Source organism: Diabrotica virgifera, chromosome 6 (genome assembly GCF_917563875.1).
Source record: "Diabrotica virgifera virgifera chromosome 6, PGI_DIABVI_V3a".
Lineage (NCBI taxonomy): Eukaryota > Metazoa > Arthropoda > Insecta > Coleoptera > Chrysomelidae > Diabrotica > Diabrotica virgifera.
The window spans coordinates 175440274-175466009 of NC_065448.1; the positions used below are offsets into that span (position 1 = coordinate 175440274).

At 33.6% G+C, this 25736-nt stretch overlaps 1 protein-coding gene across 4 annotated transcripts in view; it reads left to right on the top strand.

Annotated features, from left to right (window-relative positions):
- Nucleotides 1-25736, top strand: part of LOC126886435 (paxillin) — a 312639-nt gene that overhangs the window by 272385 nt on the left and 14518 nt on the right. For 3 of the 4 annotated variants that reach the window (XM_050653373.1, XM_050653372.1, XM_050653375.1), the window contains 3 exons: nucleotides 14057-14228; nucleotides 16837-17217; nucleotides 17505-17735. In XM_050653373.1, coding sequence (XP_050509330.1) covers nucleotides 14057-14228; nucleotides 16837-17217; nucleotides 17505-17735 — 784 coding nt within the window. Of the gene's footprint in view, nucleotides 1-14056; nucleotides 14229-16836; nucleotides 17218-17504; nucleotides 17736-17813; nucleotides 18332-25736 lie in introns of those variants that run through there. The other variant, XM_050653374.1, reaches the window with a different exon arrangement.

A 25736-nucleotide genomic window follows, 5' to 3' on the forward strand; every position in this document is an offset into this window, starting at 1 on the left:
CACGGACAAAAAATCCCCAAGAAATATTTGCTGTCGAATAGTTCTCTAAAATTTCTCTAAACATTTCTAAGTTCTCTAAAAATTTTAACAAATTTCGAATTCCAATTCCATGCTGAAAACTTTAAATTATGCATGACAAAAAAGTGTGAATTTTTCAAAAATCGTGGAAAATGTGGAGAATGAGCTAAGGCCCCGTTTTCATGACAGGCGCTTAACGCGCGACTACAACTATATACATTTTACTTAAGGCCGTTCACATGCCAACGCGCGTTTCAACGCGCGTCTTAATGACCTAAAACGCGCGTTAGCATGTGAACGGTATTCAGTAAAATGTATGTAGTTGTGTGTGTGTGTGTTTATGTTTTATTGGCACTGGTTTAAGCAACCAACTGGCCAGTCAATGTGTTTTGAATTCTCTTTTACAAAATATATGCTTAGTATCTAAATTTAAAACTATTAGTACTACTGTTTTTTTTTACTCTGTTTTTTTTATTATTTTTTTTTATTATATTTTTTAACATTTTTTTTTTATTACATTTTTTTTTTTTTTTTATTTTTTTTTTTTTTTTTTTTTTTTTTTTTTTTTTTGTATATTTTTTTATCGCGCTAAGACCTAATTTAGATCTTAGTAACTTTTTATTTTATTTAATTATTTTTTTTTTTTTTTATTTTTTTTTCTTTTTTTTCTCAGAGCTTTAATTTTAATTATTTAATTGTAATCCCGCGTTATCAAAACGCGCGTTAATAAAGTGCCTGTCATAAAAACGGGGCCTTAGCTCATTCCCCATATCTTCCACGATTTTTGAAAAAACTCACACTCTTTTGTCATGTAAAATTTGAAGTTTTCATCCTAGAATCGAAATTCGAAATTTGTTAAAATTTCGGGAAAACTTTTAGAAAACTATTCGGCAGCAAATATTTCTTGAGGATTTTTTGTCTGGGATTTTTTGTGGGGATAGTTTGTTCAAAAAATTTGTGGGGATTATTTGTCCGGGATTTTTTGTGGGGATTTTTTGTCCGGGGATTTTTTGTACGGGATTTTTTGTCCGGACCCCCTAAATCTAGTCAGTGAAGCAAGTTATGGGAAAGGCCTAAAAATCAATATTTCAAAGACAAAGTGGAATAGCAATTGGAAAAATTAATGTACATAGATCAAGGTGTGCCTTCTCTTGATAGAGAGGAGATAGAACGGATAAACCGTTTTAAATACCTTGGCAGCTGGTTAAATGTAAATTGCGACTGTGATGAATAGATAATAAGCAGGATCGCGTAATGCTTTTATGACCTGGAAACCAGTTTTATGTAACCGAAGCCTGTCGAAGAATATTCGCAAGAAGGTCCTGAAATGCTCGGTGTGGTCTATATTATTGCACGGTTGTGAGACATGGACGTTAAAAACCACAATGCTAAATAAATTAGAATCATTCGAACTGTGGTGTTATCGACGAATTCTACAGATATCGTGGGTCTCATACACTTCCAATGAAGATGTTCTCCAAATGATGAATTCAGAGCGTCTGCTCATAAACATCATAAAGAAGAGAAAAACAGAATACTTCGGCCATATAATGAGAGGACCTAAATACCATCTACTTCGCCTTATAATACAAGGAAAAGTGAGGGAAAGAGATGGATTGATCGAAAGAAACTTTCATGGCTACGTAATATTAGACACGGTTCCACGATAGGAGAATTATTTAGTGCTGCAGCCGATAGAGAAAGGTTTCAGGAACTTGTAAACATGATGATGGCCAACGTCTGAATACGGACACGGCACCTAAAGAAGAAGATAAAATGGTAAAAAAGCTGCTGCATAGAAGTAAATAGCAAGTGGAATTATTCATTTCCAGACTGCAAAAACATTGTGATTGACGTATAAAGAGGCAGCGCTCAAAAGTCTCTTTGAATTTACTAAAGCTAGATTTTTCACAGTTGATTACTGTGACTGTGTAGAGAAACATACTGCGGTCGGTCAAGAGAAACGTAGAACAGGGGTTACTGAGAGGGTATCAAAGTTGCTTTTCTACGAAGGTAATTAAATCCATTTACTAAGGCTGAAAATCAGTATTATATCAGTACGGACACACATTCTAAATTAAATATTAATAAAAGTTATTATAGTCGGTCAGCTGTATGACGGGACAGAGCCGGTCGGTCGGCCCCAATAGTCGGTTGAGGAAAGAAGCATTTTGGCTCGCAATTTTTTCGTCCAGCATGGATTTACTTGAAATTTTAACAGAAGGTAGGGAATAGTCCAAGGATCATTTTCTATATCATGCCGCTATCATACGCTAAAACCTTGGGGGTGGTTGCCACCCCATCTCGGGGGGTGGGAATTTTTTATTACATTCTAACCATGTAATTCGATGGAAAAAGTGATTCTGAGAAAAAAATGTTTTTTACATTTTCTTCGTAAAACTAATATTTTTCGAGTTATTAGAGGGTTTTTTGAGAATACCTCTAAAAATATGCATTTAATAAAAAAAAACTGTAGATATCAAAATTGTATCTTTTAGTAACACAATCCAAATTCTTTTCCAATAATATCTTGTAAGACCAATACAAACCGAGATACGGCCTGTTAAAGGTTGGCTTTTTTTCGTCAAATGCATAATTTGAAATATTCAAAGAAAAATAATGGAAAAATTTGCATTTTTCGAGGAAAACCTAAATTATCTTTTTTCAAGTATACAATTAGACTTTTCACAAAAAGATAATAAAAAGTTTCTAGCATGAAAATTAAGCGACTTATAATCAAAAAAATGTCGGTACCTGCTTTTCTCTACGAAAAAATCAGCGGAAACAACCCCCTAACTCCCTTCCTAATTCAAAATTAGTCTTCACCTTTCTGTAGTTCCTTATATTTATATTATCAATACACTCAAGGAGTTTGACCTATTTAAAATGCCTAATTTTGGAAAAATTGGAGGTTGAAGAAAAATTGATTTTTTTCAATTTGGTATTTTTCACCTTTTACTTCAAAATATCTCCGAAAATACTAAAGATACGAAAATAATTATAAACTACTAAATTGTAGCTTTTTTATTGACTAAAATTACCCTGTGCATAGATTTTCATTACAGTGAATGGTTAGCCAGATATAGCTGTTTAAAACCTCTATTTACCAGCAAACACCCCCTTATTCGAGCCCTTTAAACCCGCCCCAATTAAAAACGAAGGGATCTTACGGAATTTAATTTACACAGTCTTATAGCTCTTTAAAAATCCTACAAAATCATTTTTGATGAAACTTTTTAACGCCAAAAATATGTAGAATATTTTTCGAGGTATTCTCAAAAACCCCTCTAAAAAAGTCGATTTTTTCGTCGAAAAACTGTTATTTTCAAGCGCGAATAACTCAAAAAATATTAGTTTTACGAAGAAAATGTAAAAAACATTTTTTTGCTAGAATCACTTTTTCGAATCGAATTACATGGTTAAAATGTAATAAAAAATTTCCACCCCCAGATGGCAACCACCACCAAGGTTTTAGCGTATGATAGCGGCATGATATAGAAAATGATCCTTGGACTATTCCCTACCTTCTGTGAAAATTTCAAGTAAATCCATGCTGGACGAAAAAATTGCGAGATAAAATGCTTCATTTCCTCAATCGACTATTGACCGGCTCTGTCCCGTCATACAGCTGACCGACTATAATAACTTTTATTTATATTTAATTTAGAATGTGTGTACTGATTTTCAGCCTTAGTAAATGGATTTAATTACCTTCGTAGGAAAGCAACTTTGATACCCTCTCAGTAACCCCTGTTCTACGTTTCGCTTGACCGACCGCAGTATGTTTCTCTACACACTCACAGTAATCAACTGTGAAAATCTAGCTTTAGCAAATTCAAAGAGATTTTTCAGCTCTGCCTCTTGGTCTATAATGACAGTTTGCTTTATAATCGTATGTCCGCAAAAGCTTCGTTCCGAAATAGGGGGTGTTGAAATTTTTCTTACAAACTGACGATTTATTTATTGCTTTAAAACCGGTTGAGATATGCAAATGAAATTTGGTGGGTTTTAAGACGTAGTTATTGCACATTTTTTGACATACAATTAAGAATTTAATATTCAACATTGGCGCGCATACGTTTAATACGACCCTTATGTGCGCCAATGTAGTGAAGTATTGTCTGGGCCAGCTGCAGTGTGGGCTTTCACTTTTTCTACGGCCATTTCTATTACTTGTGTTGGTTCATTGATGTTAATTCTTAGTTTGTTGACATTTTGGTTTATATTGTGTGCGTCTTCTGGTAGTGTTTGAGACTGCACCATTTATGCCATCTTTTGACTTGTTCCTGTGGCGATGATATATCTTCAACTGCTTTTTACAATTGGTAAAATCAAATGGTAAAATACATATCTTTTGTTGGCTAGTCGTTAGTGATATTATATAATTGTCTCATGTTTTGATGTTCATCGGCGACCGCACTTCTTCAGCAAGATTGCTGAAGTTTATTTGCTTCTCTATAACTCTGTCTAAGTCGTGCCTTTTCTGCGTCTGTTCTGGAATTTAGTAGTGCTGGATTAATATGTTTGTGGAGTTCTATTTTGTTCCTCCTTTCTCTGGTAATCAACTCTTTGCGTATTTCGTACTCTTTCTTTGCGCATTTCTTACTCTTTCTTTGCGTATTTCTTACTCTTTCTTTGCTTATTTCTTACTCTTTTTTTGCGTATTTTTTTATGACCAAAATATTTTCACTTGTTTCCACAAGTGTATTTCTAATCATTTTCCAATTTTTGTCCTGCCTTTCGTCTATTTTGGCTCGCAGTTCTAGTACTAATATTATATTTCCGTCGCGTTGTGTTATAGTTTCTCAACGTTGAACTTTTCTCATATAAGTCTGTTGGATTCTTGACTATTCCTAGCTATCTTGAATTAAATTTCGGTCATCATCAGGTAGTGATCATTGGCCGTATCTGCGCCTCTCCATGATCTGACATGAAAGAGATGTTCTGCACTGCTTACTTATTGAGACGTTGCCCATTTCATTAAGTGCGATTGGGCGATTTGCATGACACTTTGTAGATTGTCTAATGTGGGAAGAAAGTTCCTCCAATGATTAGGCCATGGCTACAACACAGTTTAATGCAGCGCTCGCCGTTGTTATTGCTCTGACCAGGGCCATGGTTTCCCATAAAGTGTCGTTGGTGTTGTCAGTGCCAAACTTTGAAATCCCTATCATTACTTGTATATCGGTTCTTTTAATTTGTTCTAATGTGGCTTCAAGGTGTTCGTCGAAAGCCTGTTTTTTTTCTTCATCAGTTGCTTGTTCTGTTGGTACATGGTTGTCAGTGCCAATCTTGGCATTGAAGTCGCCCATCAGTACTTCTATATCGGATCTTTTAATTTGTTCTAATGTGTCACCGCTCGAGCAGATGAGGTTGACATTTGGGTTATGATATTATCGATGTTAGTTCGGTCCCCTTATGTCCCACCCTATAAGTAAAAAATATTACAATCTAATAGATCGTTAAACCCATCATGTCGATTCAGTATTAAATTATATTATCGATTATGTACTTTATGGAGTTTTTGGTCATCGTAATTTTGACTTTTATTTTATGATATAAAATAATCAAAAATTCCTTAAAAATGACAAGTCTCCGAAACGTCTAAAATATTGATTTTGTTGTCTCACACCGATCAATCCAAGTTTTTTTTTATAAAATTTTATATTTTATATATTATGTCCATTATATATCAAACAACCTGTTGTATCAAAATAGAACTTTTTGTAAGTCTGTTTTACAACATAGTTTAGAATTGGCATGTGTGAATGGGTATCTCTGATCCAATTAAAATGTAAAATGACCAGACAAATTTAATTTATAACAATTTGTTAATACCCTATTTTCAGAAATGACTTTCTATCTTGGCAAGTCACATCTGGTATGGTTGGCATTTCTATTTTTTGATAATATAAATTTGCAAAAGCTATTAAATTTTTTAATATAAGAAAGATGTAAGTAATCTCCTAAAATTACTTTCGGAATGAAAATGCAGTGGACCGTATGATCGAGAGCTATTTTCAAACTTTCCTCGTTTTATGTGTTGTTAATTTTACTAAACTTATTAATCCGGTTACAGTTATTGGTTTTTATAATGAAACGTGTCAAGGATTAAACTAGGCCAGTTATTTAAACTTGTAAAAATTAGATAAATATTCCGGAGTTCAGATAAATAATCCCCGACAAAAAATCCCCACAAATAATCCCCGGACAAACAATCCCCACAAAAAATTCCGGACAAATAATCCCCACAAATTTTTTTGGACCAAATATCCCCACAAAAAATCCCGGACAAAAAATCCCCAAGAAATATTTGCTGGCGAATAGTTCTCTAAAAGTTTTCCCGTGAATGCAATCGACGCAAATGTTTTTCAGCCTCAGTGCATGAGAGTTATTGCAGTCGCCATGAAACCGCTTTTCGGCACGAAAATAATGATTAGCAATTAAGATTAAGCATGAATTGTAATTTCAATTACCAAATTTCGAATTCCAATTCCAACTTCACGCCGAAAGCTTCACATTTTCCATGACAAAAGGGTGTGAGTTTTTTCAAAAATCGTGGAAGATATGGGGAATGAGCTAAGGCTGCGGTAATTATGTTGTAATTATTCGCTTAAATCTTTTGCTCACTCTGCTTTGAATAATCGTTCAAAACATTGCCTATTCGTAATGATAACTACTGGTCCTGAAAACGAAAATCTTGATTTTAATGCAAAAAAACCTCTTCCTTTTTGCAAATTTAACGTCAAAAATATTTAGTCATCGTCATTATCTATGGCGTTATAAGTCGAGAGTCTGTTCCACGTTTACTATTGCCTTCCATGTTTGTCGGTTCTGTGCCACAATTTCCCATTGTCTAACTCCCACTTTCTCCAGATCTTCTCTGACTTCATCTTTCCACTTTTTTCTAGGCCGCTCTACAGACCTTCTTCCATCTGGCCTCTCCCCAAGCAATTATGCCTGGTTTGATTTTTGGATACATTTTTCGCATGAGATATTCTAAGGCTAGGTTAAACCACAATGGGAACAAAGGATCTCCCTGTCTCAGTCCAGAATTTACGCAGAAAGCATTTGATATTTTTCCCAAAGGAGTTACTTACACACATTTGGGTTACCGCAGTTAGTTTCTTGGGTACGCCCAGATCGACCATTGCATTTCATAGTGTTGTACGATTAATTGAATCATAAGCCTGTTTGAAATCTATAAAAATCTGATGTACGTCTTGATTATACTCACAATACTTTTCAAACATTTGTCTAATATATAGTAAATATTTGATCAACAGTCCATCTTCCAGGCCCAATCACACTGGTAGTCACCAACTAAACTGCTCGTCAAAAGTTAGGGATATGGAATATTATGCTCATTTTCATAGTTGATTTTTTCGTGAACAGCTAAAACATTTGTAATTACGTTTTCTAAAATCCGGATATCGAATAGTAATGACCATAAATTTGTTCCCAAAAGCGATAAAAAAGGTGTCGGCCGGTATGCGCTCGACCGTTTTGCGCCCTTACCTGAAATCGGCCGGTTTGCGCTCTAACACTTTCTTAATGGAGATGTATAGCTAATTATTTTCTTATATCGACCGTTTTGCGCTCTCTTGTAATCGACGTTTAATTTTATTCTACCATAACGATCAGGTAACGGTTAGGCTAGTAAAATTAGTTTTAAAAAATCATGAAACTAAAAAAAATGGATATAGTCTAGAGTCTAGATGATGTGCACAGCAATTGGAAGGTGGAAACACAAAAAAATCTTATGCATGTCTTTGTACTCACTTTATAATGCTAAAAAAATCACGGCTTTTAGATTTCAATGCCTATTTTTTTTATAATTCTCATTATAGAAACACATATAGAAACATGGATAATTTTGTTTTACTTACTTGCTTGTAGCCTGTAGATATTGAGATTTTGAGTCAGATTTTGAGTCAGGTAGGTTCACCAGACTGTTATTGTAGAATGAAATTAAAATTATATTGCAAGAGAGCGCAAATCGGCCGATTAAGGAAACTATATAGTAGTTAGATATTTCTATTATGAAAATTGCAAAGCGCAAACCGGTCGATTTCAGGTAAGGGCGCTAAACGGTCGAGCGCAAACCGGCCGTATTCGATAAAAAAGGTTAAAATAATTGAAAAAAGATGTATCGCATAATGTGTATGTGTATCGTATGTTGAAAAAATGTGTAACTTTCCTCGAAATGCGTGGCTCTGGCATTGGAATCCGGGATTTTTTGTGGGGATATTTTGCCAAAAAAAAAATTTGTGGGGATTATTTGTCCTAGCTTCAAATACCTTCAAGTACCTCACCGGCACAATTAACCACCCACCTTGTATTTCCTTTAGCTTGCCGAAATTGTCAATCTTTGAGCATATTTTATGAAAGATACCTACGGTGAAAACTACATTTGAGGAAAAGAAAACAATAAAATTGTATTGTTATTGAGTATTAAAGTCGTTTATCAAGGGATGCTTAGCAAAAATAAAAAGTTTAAAATTCTTCGAAAAAAATTCAAACAAACATAATTTTGATGATCATAGTCTAATTAAAAAAAATATGAGTAATAATAATGGGTATTGTCGTCTCTGCCTCTTAGGACTTCTTGGAGCCGGTTTAGTCCAGGAACCAAAACTTTTCACCTCGCAATTTTTACAGAATAGATCAATTTGCTTGAAAATTTGAGAATAAGTAGTGGATATTCCATGGATCAAAATCTATATGATGCCGACAGGCGCTTTTACCATGGGGGTGGTTGCCACCCCATCTCGGGGATGGACATTTTTTATTATATTTTGACCGCAAAAGTTCATAAAAACATTCATTATAAGCAAAAATTGTTCTATACATTTTTTTGATAAAATTAATAGTTTTTGATTTATTCGCTATCGAATGTGTTAGTGTTATATTTAAAAAATCAATGTTTTTCGATGGTATACTCATTTACGATTCACTCAATTTTTGCCGTAGAACAAATTTTATTAAACCAAGTTCTTGGAAATTAAATTACCTACAATTTCATATTTAAACATTTTTTCGTATCTCTGATGCTAATCTTTCTATTCTCAAGAAAATGGCATTTTTTACCAAATTGCAAATATTCCTTATTCGCTTTAAACTTCAGTTTATTTTAAAACTAATCATTCTAAGCCAGTCCAAATTCTAGAATATATTAATAATACGTAAATAAAAAAGAATAAATAAGGTCAATGACTAAAAACACCGCTAACTTACATTATTATACTTCCACTTGGATTTCTTCTTTTTTTTTTTCAAAAAAATATATTGATTTTTTAGCCGTAACTTTTTTTATTTTTTATATTAGAAAGTTTTTTAAAAAATAATTTTGTAGGTTTTTATAAGATATATAAGGCTGTTAATATTAAATCCTTTTAAAATTCTCAGTCACAAAAAGAGGTGGCATTGAAAGGTGGCTCACTTAATTTTTGCGGTAAAAAAAATGTTTGCAAACTAAGTTCTTAGGAATTAAATAAGCTACAATTTCATATTGAAATATTTTTTCGTATCTCTGATGGTAATCTTTCTATTCCGAAGAAAAGAGAATTTTCTACCAAACTACAAAAACTCGTTATTTTTTAAGTCCATTTTTTTAAAAACTAATCATTCTAAGCCGATCAAACTTCTAGAACCTATTAACAATACATAAATGAAGGAAACCAAATCAGGTCAATGACAAATTTTAATTAGGGTGGTGATTAGGGGGCTGTTTACGATCACTTTTTTGCTGAAAAAAATAGGGACTGACATTCTTTTCATTATAAGTCACTTAATTTTTTTAGCTAGATATTTAATATTTAGCATTTGACGAAGAAGGGCCAACATATAATAAAGTATAGCTCGATTACTATTGGTCTTAAAGAAAATAAAAAAAAACGGTTTTGTTTATTTTTTCAAAAGGTTTGTTAAGTAAAGTTGTTTTGATAAAACGAAAACTTTTTGAGTTATTAGCAGAAAACTGATTAAAAACAGTGATTTTTTTTATATAAAACTAACACTTTCGATAGTGAACAAATCGAAAACTATTAATTTTATCAAAAAAATTTATAGATCGTTTTTTGCTTATAATGAATGTTTTTACCAACTCTTGTAGTCAAAATATAATAAAAATTTCCACCCCCGAGATGGGGTGGCAACCACCCCCATGGTAAAAGCGCCTTTTGGCATGATATAGATTTTGATCCTTGGACACTACTTATTCTCCAATTTTCAAGCAAATCGATCCATTCTGTAAAAATTGCGAGGTTTTGTCCTATTTTAAGCTTCATTACTTGGACTAGTTAGACAACCCATTCATGGTATCCTGCGTATCCGATTGGAGGATATTGTACCACTCTTCTGCCGCGGCCGTCTTGAGCTCTTCGAAGGATATAGGGGCTGGTACTCTTGTTTTTACCCTTTTTTTAGGGTGTCCCAAATGTGTTCAATACATTGTCATGCGTTAAACTATAGTTGTCTCCAATAAACGGTGCGAAAGACATGCCATGGTCTTGGAGAACTTCTTCCACGTATCTTTGAGCATTCACACTGCCTCTATCAATTACAACAAGATCACTACGAGCTTCCTAAGAGATACCTCCCCAAATCATTATTGACTCTCCTCGGTAAGCCACTGTTTCGGTTATAGTGCACGGAGCAAACTTTTCTTTTTGACACCTGTAGACATGCTGACGTCTATCTGGACCTCTTAGAGCTATTATCTGAGAACAGTATATTTTTCTATTCCTTCACAGCCCAGTCAGCATATTTTCACGCAAAACCAAGTCTAGTTCTACGATGTTGTGGGGCGCGAACTGGACGGGAAGCCCTCAAATTTCTTTCTGCCATTTCTCATCTAATGATACGTTCACTCACACTAACATTTCTCACCTCAAAGAGATGCGTACGAGCTTCAGGAGCGGCTCAAAAGCGATTTCTCAACACGTTGCTGATAATGAATTGCAGTGCAGGCCGGCACGCTGTTCCAATCTTAACCTAATTGAACACATTTGGAACAACCTCAAAAAACGGGTAAGAACAAGAGTACCTATCAGCCCCTATATCCTTCGAAGAGTTCAAGACCGTTGCGGTAGGCAGTGGTCGGCAAACTTATTGGCCAAAGAGCCAAATATGAACATTATAACAATTTAAAAAAAATTGGGAGCAAAATCTGCTTGTTTAGCAAACTTTGATTACACTAAATAAAACTAAAGGGTCTATAATTTATAATATAGTCGGTTAAGATAGTGAAAAATGCTACCAGCGATATTCCAAAAATAAAAAAAAACACATGTTCTACATCAAAAAGTATTCGACCAAAAAAATTTTTAAACGCCTAGCCTCATCCATAACCCCTCAAAAAATTAAAACGTGGTTTATCATTTTTTTGGCGATATCTTCGTTTCTAATCAGGTAGCAACTTCTATTTTCTTTCGTTTTTTTAAGGTTTTATTTCCTAAAACACTGTATTTTTTACAAAATTTTTTGCGCAAAATCCATTTTTTTTAACGTTGATATGTAGAACTGGAAAGAACAGCAAACGTGAGCTTTTTCAGCTGATCATAAGAATCAGGAATACTATTCCAAGCGTTGAAAATTATCATATATTCCTTCTCCAGGTCATTTAAAGCAGGCCATTTGTGTTGTGAACATTTTTTTCTTCTCAAAATATTTCCAATTCAACACAAAGACGTTCGAATTTAGAGCGCCATACCACCTTGTTCTTAAATCCAGAAATTGTATTTCAAATCTATTAATGTCAATTTCAAAAGGAGAAAATTTCAACTCGGTTATCGTAGCATCAAGAGGATTTTTGACAAATGTTAAAGTTTTTAAGTTTAATAAAAGCTAATTTATCAAAATAAGATGTGCGTAGGTAATATTTTTCCTACCAAGTTTTTTAAATGAAAATATTGTTGGGCTTTCCGTGGATATGTGTGCCAGAGCCGCACCTAAGGAGCCAAAGAGCCACATGCGGCTCCGGATCCGCACTTTGCCGACCACTACGGTAGAGGAATGGCACAATGTCCACCAATGGGATATCTAATAGGATAACATTAAAGGATTGCCGAACCTTGTCCACGAAGTTCTAAGGGTCAGAGGAGCCAGCACCAGTTCTTAATACTCATAATTTTTTTAATTAGACTATGATTTTTAAAATTATGTTTGAGACTATAGTGTATCAGTGTTCTAAAATTGATGCTTCATAATCTAGTTCACATTGTGGTACAATACATAAATAAAAAAACACACCGGCATTTACTGGCGTCTCTGACTGGTCTAACCGATTTTTTAAGTTATATATAATCCTGCTTTTATGATGACTCACAATATTTTGACTGCAAAAACTAGAACAAATACTAAATACATTCTGCAAAATTTGAAGTACATAGTAAATTATCTGGTAATAGTCTACAGGTATATGAACCACATGTGCAAACAAGTGTCAGTTGCACACTAAAATTCTCGATAAATCAGAAAATCATTTTTAAGTGAAATTGGGGCATAAATTGTTTATAATGCATTAATTATGATTAATGCTATTTAGGTGTGTTCTATTTAGGGGAGTCAAGAGATCATATTGGTCTACTCGTTCGACATTGGTTCCGTTTTTGAGGAGATTATCGTTATTTCTTTCTTCTTCTTTACTTCTGCGGCACTACAGCCAAAATTGAGCCTAGGCCTCCTTTATTTTTTGCCTCCACCCTTGTTTGACTGTGGCTGTTCTTCTCCATACACGGACTCCTAAAAGGCTTGTGCGTCGCTGTTTACTGTGTCTTTCCAGCGCTTTCTTGGCTTTCTAACCGGTCTCTTTCCTTGCATAAAAACCTTGATTACACGTAACGAGTATTGCAACGAGACAGTGTTCTCGGCCGAGTGCTCGTTTGGTATAAACATACTAACGAGTACTTGGCCGAACACTCGACCCAGTCATATATGGCGAGACATTCACTCGGATCTTATTCTATTTACTAGGCCGAGTCTTCGACCTCCCACTCTTCAATCGTATACTCGCCAATCCACTCGATATGTGTAAACAACACTCGCTGTGCAACTGTGCATATTACTACTTCATCCGAGGAGACGACTTGTGTTAATCAATGTGATTTGTGATTCTCAAAAATAGCTAACAAATGGAACTCAGATAGGACAATAAAGTTTAGTTCAATTGTATAGATAAGTCACACCCGTGCTTATGAAATTTCAAATCTTGGAGTATAAAAATAAACAAAAGCGTGATGGAGCATATGTATCGATTGTAAAAGAAATAAATATTATTGGTTTTAAAACTCAAGAAGTCAAATAAAATAAATTAAATTCGACATAAATATAGACAAGAAATAAAAAAATCAATGAATCGAAGAAATCGGGAGCAGCGAGATTTGGTCTTCTTAAAATCCATTGTCTATAGTCCAAAGACGCTTATCCCCTTCTCATAATATATGTCAATTCTTGTAGTATAAGCAGAGGTATAAGCCGTTTGATATATTTTTAATGTTAGCTTTACGATCCATAAGTACACTACTCCTTGTTTTTGTGAATCGAAACTGAACTGACTCGCCTCCAAATTCAAAAATTATAAAATACGTATAAACCATCTCTCGCCATCACCACTGTCTCGGCCTAGTAACAGTTTGCTGTCTCGCCACTGTACTCGATACGTGTAATCAAGCCATATTATAGCGTTATTTCTTTGCGTTTTAGATATTCTCATAAATTTTGTCTTCTTGATGTTCATTGTTAGACCGTATTCTTGGCTATACATCGCTATTCTGTTCAGCAGTCTCTGAAGATCTTCAATATTTTCGGCTAAGATGACAGTGTTATCCACATATCTAATGTTGTTAATGTGAACTCCGTTTACTTTTATTTCAGCTTTTTCACCCTCAAGAGATCTTTAGGGTCTCTTCCGAGTAGGTATTAAAAAGAACTGGCGACAATACGCATCCCCACGTCTGGTCGTGACAATACGTATACGTATAAATAATTGATAATTTATCTGGAAGTGATATTGTTCTTGATATTTTTTTCTTTTCAGAGACGTCATTTATACTGGGCCTAAAAAAGTAGTGATAACCGTGAAAGAAACTAAAACGGAGACTGGATATCCTGGCGAGACGGAATTAATATCGTCTCATGTCACTCATACCGCAGCTTCATCCGCAACTAGGGAACTTGATGATCTAATGGCTAGTTTGTCGAATATTAAGGTAAGGTTTTTTATATTTCGCTTTAAATTTTCGAGTTTTAAAACCGATATTAGAAACCATGACTAAGATTAATTCTGAATATTTATTTTCTGCTTCCTATGTATCATTATTAGTGGTTTCAGTGGCGTAGATGAATATGGTCTTCCGAGGTCTTGATTTTATAATTTATTATACAGGATGATTAGGCTCTTGATTATGTATTATAGAAAGGAACTACAACGTTAACGGGGTTTTATTGTTTAATATAGTCAATGGACCTCTAAATATGAAAAAACCGCAGAGTGCTACCATTTAAAGGGATGCGTTTTTGAAAAAAGGGTGAATTAGTCCCTAGGCAAAGGGCGAATTAGGGAGAGTTCTATGCACTTTTGGTACAAACACGTTTACATGAAAATTGTTCCAGATTAAATATATATTGGAATATCACATTTCAAAGTGAAAAATATTTTGTTTTGCAAAAATATATTCAAAAGAACAGCAAGAAAACAACACGAAAGATAGCAATTTTGTTTTTTGCCTCATAACTTTTTCCCATGGGGATATAGGTATAGGCATTGCTTCACAAAAAGAAACTTCCATCCTTCCTCTTTAAAATGGTGTTTGGTAGAAGCCTCTATAATTTATAGTTTTCAATAAATGATTTTTCAAACTTAGCTACTCACAGCGATTTTGACCCATTTTCCTTGTTACTTCGCAAACATTGTTCTGTAACTTTTTTCTACGCAGCTTTAGGTATATGCAATGGTACATTTAGTAGGAAGAAAAGTCAATTACCCTTCAAATTATTCTAAAAGGCCGTATGACTATTTTTAAGCAAGATACGATACGGTTTTTGAAAATTGTATACTTTTAATGATTTTTGATATATTTTTCGATCACATATTTTTAAATTTCTCATTATAACTTTTTTTATTGTATATTTAGGTATATACATTGTTCAATAAAAAAGAAAGCCTGTTTTCTTTACATTAAAATGGTGTATTGTAAAAAACTCTAGGACTATTTTTAAACAAGATATGCGTTCTCAAAATGTGACATATACACATGCCGCAGGACCCACTAAGCTGGAACCATATGGAAACTTTTTTATTATTAACTTTATGAAAAAAAAATATTCTTTATAAAATGCTCTGCATAATCTAAAACCTGAGATGCAATCATCAGATATAAAATTTTATCAATTGTGTTACGAGGTATGTTAAAAATATGAATTTCGCTCAAGAGTGAAGTACCTTTTTATTTCACAATATCGAAAAGTGTTATTAAGAAAAGTTATTTGGAATTAAAAATTATGTTATAATATGCAAAACTATTTTCTTCTAATTGAAAAAAATAAAAAATTTTAATTTTTTTTTAATTACGGATATCCTTGGATATCCTACGGATATCTTGTTTAAAAATAGTCCTAGAATTCTTTGCAATACACCATTTTAAAGTAAAGAAAATAAGCTTTTTTTATTGCACAATGCATATACCTAAATGTACAAGAAGAAAAGTCATAATAAGAAATTTAAACAATAATCATAAAAAATATCAAAAATCATAAAAGTATAAAACCTTGAAAAAGCATAACTTGCTTAAAAATAGTCGCACAACCTTGTACAATAGACCATTTTAAAGGTAATTGACTTCTATTTCTACTAAATGTACCATTACACGTACCTAGAAATGCGTAGAAAAAAGTTACAGAACAATGTTTGCGAAATAATGGGGAAAACGCCATGATGCTGTGAGCGACAAACTTTGAAAAATCCTATTTCGGAAAATATAAATCCTAGTGACTTCTACTAAACGCCTTTTTTGAAGAGAAAGCACTGAAGTTATTTTTCGATGAAGCAATACCTAGAGACTTTAAAGGGCAGGCACATAGTAAAATATCACATTAATATCACATTATATTAATATAAAATATCACATTAATAATACATTTTTGTGGAAGTATTGAAAACAATAGTTTTTAGTATTTTATTGTTAGATAAAATGAATTTCCATCAAGTAACGGTCGAATCCATCAATTATTATGGATACAAATTTGAAACTTCAAAAAAGGTTAAAATATTTAAAGTTTTTCAAAGTTATTTCAAAATTACTGACCTGAAATTATTAATGAATGTATTTGATCATTTTTTAAACCAAATCCACAATTTATATATAAGAAAAATATTTTTAATTTTTGTTTGCATTATTTTTAAGAGACAATCCGTACATATTTCTCTTTTGCGTTAGCGAAGGCATATCCTAATATTTTCCACGATCTTGTGGAGCGCGCTTCTATTATAATTTGTGACATAATTCCAACTTAAAACGTTCCCGAAATAACTGCACGTTGTATTTTACCGAAATACATCGCCTCTCTCTCGCCGTTTGATCTCGTAAAAACAAAAAGGATGCACGATAGAAACGTAAACGATTCTCTGACCCTGCACAAAAAATGTCCAGGCGCACATCCAGGTTAGTGAGGCGGTGGGGAGCAGACGTGGGACTTACTAAATTTCGTTAAGAAATAAAATAGCCTGCAAGCCATCAGTTTATTATTCAACTGCTGGAGCGGCGGTTAGTTGCGAAATTTTCGCTCGATTTTTCACGCTAATTCTTTTTTATTTTACAGGTGAATCAAGGGCCTCAGCATCACACAGTTTCCGATTCGCAATACGCCCGCCCCATAAAGGCCACTCAAACGCAGAGTGCCCCTCCTCCACCCAAGCAGAATTTGGATTCTATGCTAGGAAACCTCCAAGCAGACATGAGCCGCCAAGGAGTCAACACCAGCCAAAAGGGATGCTGCAGCGCCTGTGACAAACCTATCGTAGGTCAAGTTATCACCGCTTTGGGCAAGACCTGGCATCCAGAACACTTCACCTGCGCCCATTGCAGCCAGGAATTGGGTACCAGGAACTTCTTCGAAAGAGAAGGAAAGCCCTATTGTGAACCAGACTATCACAATCTCTTCAGCCCAAGATGTGCCTACTGCAACGGACCTATCTTAGACGTACGTTAAAACCACCACCTGTTGATTCATCATGAAGAATTAGATATTACAGTGTTTTAGTGCTATTTGGGAATGTCATCAGTGTTTATTATAGAGTGATAAAATACAAATTTTGTGAAAAAGTGAAAAACAATTTGGAATAATTGTTAATTGTATGGTATAAGGCTTTATAACATCATTTAGTAATTATTCCAGTAAATATTTCTATGGACTCTGATGGCATTCACCAAACAATATTCTTATATAACTACATACATATCTCTTTAATTTTATTTTGTTTTGTTTAGAAATGCGTAACAGCTTTGGAGAAGACATGGCACATGGACCACTTCTTTTGCGCCCAGTGTGGTAAACAGTTTGGAGAAGAAGGATTCCATGAACGTGAAGGAAAGCCATACTGTCGTGACGACTACTTTGACATGTTCGCCCCAAAATGCGGAGGTTGCAACCGTGCCATCATGGAAAATTATATTTCAGCGCTTAACGCCCAATGGCACCCTGATTGCTTCGTATGCAGGGTTAGTATATGAACAATTTTACCTAAATAAACACTTACTTGTTTATGTGATAAATAAATTTACTTTGTGAATTAACAGGACTGCAAGTTGCCAGTACAAGGGAAGTCGTTTTACGCAGTGGAAGGCAAACCAGTTTGTCCTGGTTGCATTGGAGCTGATGAAGACGAAGACGAGTAAATGCGCCGCCCCCAAAATATGCCCTCTATCTATACGCCCCCTCCCCGAAATGATGCCCTCTACCCCTTGAATTTTATTGTATAAAGTATATCGTTTGTATTTTATTTTATTAAATAAAACAAATAAAAAATAAAACACAATAAAAATAAAACAAAAAACACAAAAAAAAAAACAAATATATGAAAAGGGACCACAAGTTACAAGCACAGAAAGTGTCTATGTTTAGACTTCAAACTCCATAATTTATCGGTTTATTCACAGTATGGAGTGAATAGATTACACTTTCTTAACGACAGTTTTAGAAGCCAAAAGTATTTTTAGAATGTCGACGCTTATGTAAATTTATTTTTAAAGTTTTGATCTTGTGCTGTTGTGCTTGTGGTTCTCTTTTTAAATTGTGAAAGGTTCAAAATACAATATGATGAAAATAAGCAGGTGCTGATGAGCTTCTAGAGAGCGAGAGATACCTGTAGGACATTTTACGCATAGGCGTCCCGGAAGGGGATATTTTTGTATGAATAATATTTTCAGGAGATGGTTGTCTTACTATCTAACTCTTGATTTTTGTTTTTCAGTTTTTTTGTAATTTTTTTTTGTAATAAACCTTTTTTATAAGCCCTATCTTTACAATTAGAAACAGTTTTTTTCACATTAATAACACTGGTCAACATGAATTTTGAGTCTGAGTTCTGGACCTCTGATTTTGATTACTCATGCCTAACTAAAGAAAGAAAAAATATTTTTATCTAATAAAGTTTGCTTTTGTACTTACCAGAACGAAATTTAAAATTTTTTGAAAAAGCTCTATTTTTTAATTTAGACTATTTTTAAAAGTAAACAAATTTTAAATTATATATTTTTATTAACTTTAATTATAACTATAACAGATGGCATATAAAACCCATAAATACAAAAAACAATACAAATAAAACTTTAAAACATGAACAGTTTTGGTATTTCTATTGTGTAAACAAGGACTGTCATAGGAGCCCCCAAACGTAGTTACCATCATGTTCTCAGTATATTTTCTTTGATACCGTTGATCGAAGTTCATTACATCTTGGTAAAGGCATTCCCCCTGCTTTTCTGAATATGCATCCAAGTTGTCTTTGAACTGATACAAGTGAATATGTAGCATCCTGTCCAACCCATGACTTGGAAGCTGTCAAGCATTTTAGAAATACGCTCTTTGTAATTGTCAGCCTCGGATAGTTTCGGAAAAATTGATTTAAAAATTGAAAGGCATCAGAATCTTGACGAAGAGACTTTACGAACTACTTCATGAGACTTAATTTCACATGCAATGGGTCATTAAAGCATGATGGGGCTGCACATTTGAAACTCGCTTTAATGAGACCATGAGTGCTGCTGGTAGTAAAGTACATCGGCTCTACTATCCCATAAGCAAAGGTAATATGGATATTTGGTATATCCACCTTGCATTCGCACCAGAAAACCAACCATGTTGAAATCCCCTATCACTGGCCAGACGTACTATTCATATTTTAAAACTTGAAGCATCATTTTACCGCTCTGGTAATTTTCTTTGAGCATTACAGAATGAGCCAGAAATTTTTTGGCTCCCACTTTAATGAATGGCCACAAATATAACAAAAACAGTCCACGTCATTTTTACACTTTTTGGAAGACATTTTTAGGCCTTGCGACACATAAAATACGTTATTTCACTGCAATGCTTACGCGTACACTACTATATCAATGTGCCACTTCTCGCTTCACACCATCTTCACACCTACAGTCCCCCCTCACCCCTCTCTGGCATCTTAAATACAACGGATCCTCAAAAGATCTGCCAAAACACCGTATATCTATTTTTCATTATCCAAAGGTACAAAAGCAAACTTTATTTATTGAGTTTCTACCCAATTTTCGATGTATACAAACAGAAAATACTAAATAACAAACTCAAAAAACAATTTTTTGTTGACCAGTGTAATTGTTGTGCTTGAATATTTTTTAAAGAAGACATAGTTTTCACTATCTTCTCTCACTAAACTTCTTCCAAATATATTTGGAACTCTATTATGTTATTGTCTTTGTCCGTTTGGCGCTACAGGTGTTCTATTTAGCAATGTCCTGACGTATTCCCTTGTTTATTTTTCTGTCTAATTAGATTACTCGATAACAGCTTTGGAGACCCTCCATCTCTGTTGCAAGTATCTAACAGTAGTATCTATCTCTTTTAGTAAGTATTCTATTTATTTTGTTTACGATACAATTTTCTCATCATATATTATCAAAATACTTCGTACTAATGTTTTTTCAATATGAGCTTTTATTTTTAAGCGTAGTTTGCTCCTACATCAAATGGAGTTTGATTATGTAAATTCTACTCTTATTTTTCCTTGTCTTTGTTTTATGCCATCTTCTCTAGACGCTGTTTATTCCTTTCTTTGATTATTACGTTGTAAATCACAATTTCAACTCAAAAGACATATCTACACGATAGGTAAAATGAATTAATCATTTGGAGCAAGAAATCTACATATAAGATCACTGAACGTGAAAACAAGTATTGAACCTTTAAATCCTTAAACTCCCCATAAGAAAATCTTTGGCTTTGATCAAGAACTCGTCTTGGAAGTTTGAAAAACTAGGTATAAAGGTCTCACAACCAGATGGTGCCAGTGTCAAGTAGACATCTTCGTATATAAGAAGAAAAGGATTTTGTCATCCCTCTGTATATCTTCAATCTGCTCTTCTGTTGGTGTAAGGTATTCTTATTCTTCTATTTTGCTTTCTTCTCTAGAAGCCGTCTGTTATAGACCAGTCGCACTACAACCGCTTGATGCATTGTACATCTTCCATTACCTATTATCAAGTTCTCGGAACTTCGACAGACTTGCTATATATAAGCTAAACACAAACATCCGATGGTATGTTATTTTGTTAACAGTAAGTTTTGACAAAGCTACCTTACTGTGCTGAATATTCGCCTTTACGACCCCGATTGGAGTCATTGAGACCTATTTGGGACAAATAGGCAGATATAATCATCGGAGTCGCCCCTCTACTTGTTCTCTCTACACATTTCGTTTCTTTCGTTTCTATTTTATTTCTACAATTTGGGACTAAATGCTTTCAGGGACGACAGTGCACCTATTTTGTGCCATTACTATATACCTTCAGAGTTTGCCAGCTCTCTGGATTATTGTTTATGCACTTTTCCTCCTATGCTACGATTCCCTTTCCTACGACTGCAGTAGTTGTTGAACAATGCTCACGTTATGTTGAGTCACTTGTGGTGTGGCTGTCTGGTGATTTGCTGATTGAGCATGGTGTAGATGAGTATGTGTGTAGGTGTATTTTTAGTTTGCATATTTGCCCAAGTGTGTTTATTTGGAGGTGTATGTCATGTTAAATAAACAACCTACAGTTAATGACAGCTACAACTCGTATGCCATGTTCTCAGTTGATCCGCGTGTCTTTATTTAGTTGTGACTTATTCGCATCCTTCCCATGGTCTTTGCAAGTAGTACACTCTCGCAACGAAATTCCTCTTGCATCCCAAAAAACTGATGCTAACACCTCCGTGGTCGATGTCTGGACACCAACTCGTTTCCGAGACGAAGAACCATATTCAAACCACTCTTTAGCCTCTTGTTTAGATTCAGCATCTTGGTAATCTACCACAAAATCTACACACAAATCTACCACAAAATATATCACATGTGATATATTTTTAATCTTAAGACATCGACTTATTGTCGATTACTACACAGCTCATAATGTAGCAATAATGTTATTTTGAGGTTTTACACCTATTCAAGTGGCTAGTTTCAATTACTTGTACACTGGACGTTTACACTGAGGATGGTCAGTTTGACCGAAAACGTTTTGTTGTACTTCCACTCCCTTGTGGATAAATTTTAAGAATTTTTTAATAAATTATATACCTACATACAACAGAAGTGTTTACTTCATTCTACGTTGTCTTAACAAAGGTATACAGCCAACTACAGGGTTTACCCTTTTAAAGTTTTAAAAAAAGATACGTACAGCCGGGTTCAAACTGGGGATCTCTCGATCTGCAGTCTAATGCTCTACCACTGAGCCACCACCTATCAATCTATTAACGTACTTTAAAATGGAATTTAAATGTCATTGCATTAGTCACATTTTTAAAATAGTTTGAAATTAAAAAAAAACGATTTATCCACTCAATAGCAGGTAAATATTGCATTGTTAGCTAGTTCTGAGCTATTCTGAAAATTTCAGGTGCCTAGATGGCATAGAACTATTTTTAAAATGGATTACAAAATTTGCGGATAAAGTGATATACAAAAGATCAAGCCAAGTATATAAAAACATTTTAAAATATGACAAATTGGGGCGCCCTGCAGTTCATCAACACGACTCTACCTTATGAGTAGAGTCTACGAGAAGTGCACTGTAAATTGAAGGTGTAATTACAAAAAAGAATTATGTATGTCTTTGTACTCACTTTATAATGCTCAAAACATTACGGGATCTGGATTTCAATGCATATTTTTTTTATAATTCTCATATCAAAGTTACGCGTGAAGTTAGGCGTATTGATGACAGTTGATCAACTGCAGGCGTCCCGACAAATTGAAATGAAGTTTCATACATGTTCATATGAAGAGTGTACCAACATAAAATAAAATTAGGCTAGTAGAAACGTCCTCTGTTATTAACCGCAAAACTTATTGAACAACCTAGTAGATATACGTATCTCAGTATGTAGACATTTGGAACAACCGATACATGTGAGTAGACAGTGCTGTGCACTTCTGCGTTGGCGTCCATCGTTCATTTTCTTGTCAGGGGATATATAGAGATTCAGGATTATAAGGTTATTTTAAACAGCATTTCAACACATTTCATAACTATGGATTCCCGTCCATTGGGGCATGTTAGCATTAGAAAACACTACGCAAACCAAAAGTATATTTTTTCTTCTTATTTTAACGGTCCATGAATGTCCGCTCCTGGACATAAGCCTCCCCTTGGCGATTCCATTTTAATGTCTCTTGCTACCTCGTGTCATTGTGTTTCCTCCTTTTCTCTCACATCATTTAGATATCTTTTTGGAGATCGACCCACCTCTCTTATGTAACATACATCTTCACTGTACGATGCGTTTAGTACACCAAAGTATGTTTAGAATTGCGCAAATTGTACGCAAGGAAGAGATATTGCGATTTTTAAGAGAATTGATAGTTACAGATCGAAAGATCTTAAAAAAATAAAAAGGCAGAAGCAGAAAGTGTTCTACACTTTTAAAAATCTGAGTGAATATTTCTAAAGGCTTAAAAATGTAAGAAAGTAAACAGTTATTATCTGGAAACATTTTGTAGACAACTATTTTAGAAAGATCCCGGTATCTACGCCAATGCAGTTTGATGTTTAAAACAGAAGATCTACTATTCTTAAAATATACTGTAAGAACAGAAAGAGCCTTCTTATTCAAATAAATAAATAGACTTTACTTTGCCCACACGCAGACGCAATACTTGTCCAAGCTCTGTTTATCCAGCCAGAATCTGCAATGTTTAATTTGTAAAATAAATTCTCTTAGTAGGAGGGCACCAAAAAATAAAAAAGGTGCAGTAAATATTGATTATTTAGAAATTTTCTCTTAAAAATCTAAAAGCGAGTAGTATAAACATATTCATCTATTTTCAACACACATCACATTAAACATACCGATATAGTTATTAAAATTTTGTTTTGATAACAGAAAAAAATCATAAAATACCGATTTCTTTTTTTTTAAACCGATCATATATCACTACAGTTTTATCTCGGACTGCCAATTGTGTTAATTGTATTAACACGATTTATATCACAACATGAAATAAATTTCTAAACAAAGTTGTATCATTCTCTTCATGGCTATATCTGGCTATATCGTGTTTTTCATGAATTTCTCGTGTTGTATTTTATTAGAGATATTATAGTCTAGGGCGCATCTGTTTTGAGATGGACGTTGAGAGGTGACTCAAATTTTTTTGCAGAAATTGCTTGAAAATAAATCAAATAATAATATTTGAGTTATCCTCCCTCTCAAAAAGCTCCGGAACATTGTTTAAATAATCAAAATGTCAAAAATTGAAGGAACAATTAGATTTTTCTCTTGGTTTTTTGATTATAACTTTAAAAGTATTAATTTCCGAGAAAAGTTGTACTGACATAACAGTTGCGCCATTAAATTTCCTACAATATAGAATAGGTTAAATATTTAAAAAATAGTCACGCTAGTTGCAAAATAGCAATAATTGCGAAAAAACCATACAAAAACAAGTATTCGCATTTTACGTTTTTATACCATTTATGCTACACTTAGGACCTTCATGTTTCACCCAGAAAAACTTTATGATACAGTAAAACAATACTGTGAATTTCATTAAGATCGGTTCAACAGATTTTGCAAAATAAATTTTGCAATCCAGCTTTCGCAAAAAAAATTCATTTTTTCAAAATGTTACAGGACTAAAAATAAAGCAGATAGCAAGTTAAAATTTTTTTGCTTATAGAAGTGTACTGTACCTTTCATTTGCAATTTTCAAAATTTTTGAAATAAACAATAATTTTTGGTGCTACGCGCAGGACAGCCGTGTTCGATTCACACAAGTTGATTTCCACCAAAATTTCTTCCAATCTTTATCTAATATATTATTTTCTTACTCTATATTTTGTTGTATTTTAATATTTTAATTCCACAAAAATCAAACTAATTTCATTATTGTTTGTGAAATATTGTTTAAACAATTGCATATGTTTAAAAATAATAAACTTTTATTATTTAAGTTAAAATATATGAACAAAGAAAGTTTTTGCTAATAAAAGTGTTATTTCAAAGGATAGAGTATGTGTTTTTATTTTGCAATAAACAAATTTATTTATTTATATCGAAATGTAATAAAAATTAAAATGTATCAATCATTATCAAAGGTAATTGGAATGCCCAATCAGAGAAAACTATCCTCTGTCCTGCGCGTAGCACCAATAATTAATGTTTATTTAAAAAAATTCCTGACGCCGTGGTGTTAATCGATTTTAATTTTACAAAATTGCAAATAAAAGGTACAGTACCCTTCTATATGCAAACAAATTTTCAACTTGCTATCTGCTTTATTTTCAGTCCTGTAACATTTTGAAAAAATGAATTTTTTTTACGAAAGCTGGATTTCAAAATTTATTTTGCAAAATCTATTGAACCGATCTTAATGAAGTTTATAGTATTATTTTACTGTATCATAAAGTTTTTCAGGATGAAATATGAAGGTCCTAAGTGTAGCATAAATGGTTGAAAAACGTAAAATGAGAATACCTGTTTTTGTATGTTTTTTTCACAATTATTGCTATTTTGCAACAAGGGTGGCTATTTTTTAAATTTTTAACTAATTCTATATCGTAGGAAATTTAATTATGCAACTTTTATGTTAGTACAACTTTTCTCGAAAATGAATACTTTTAAAGTTATAATCAAAAAACCAAGAAAAAAATCGAATTTTTCCTTAATTTTTTGACATTTTGATTATTTAAACAATGTTCCGGACCTTTTTGAGAGGGAGGATAACTCAAATATTATTGCTTGATTTATTTTCAAGCAATTTCTGCAAAAAAATTTGAGTCACCTCTCAACGTCCAAATGTACTAATATTTTTACAGATGCGTCTACAGATGTCTATTACGTTAAACCTTAGAAACAGATTAATACGCTACTACATATTCTCCACATTGTTGGGTGGCATGGAGAGTTGGACCCTTACAGAGACACTAATGAAAAATTGGAAGCCTTTGAGATGTGGATCTATCGACGAATATTGTGGATAA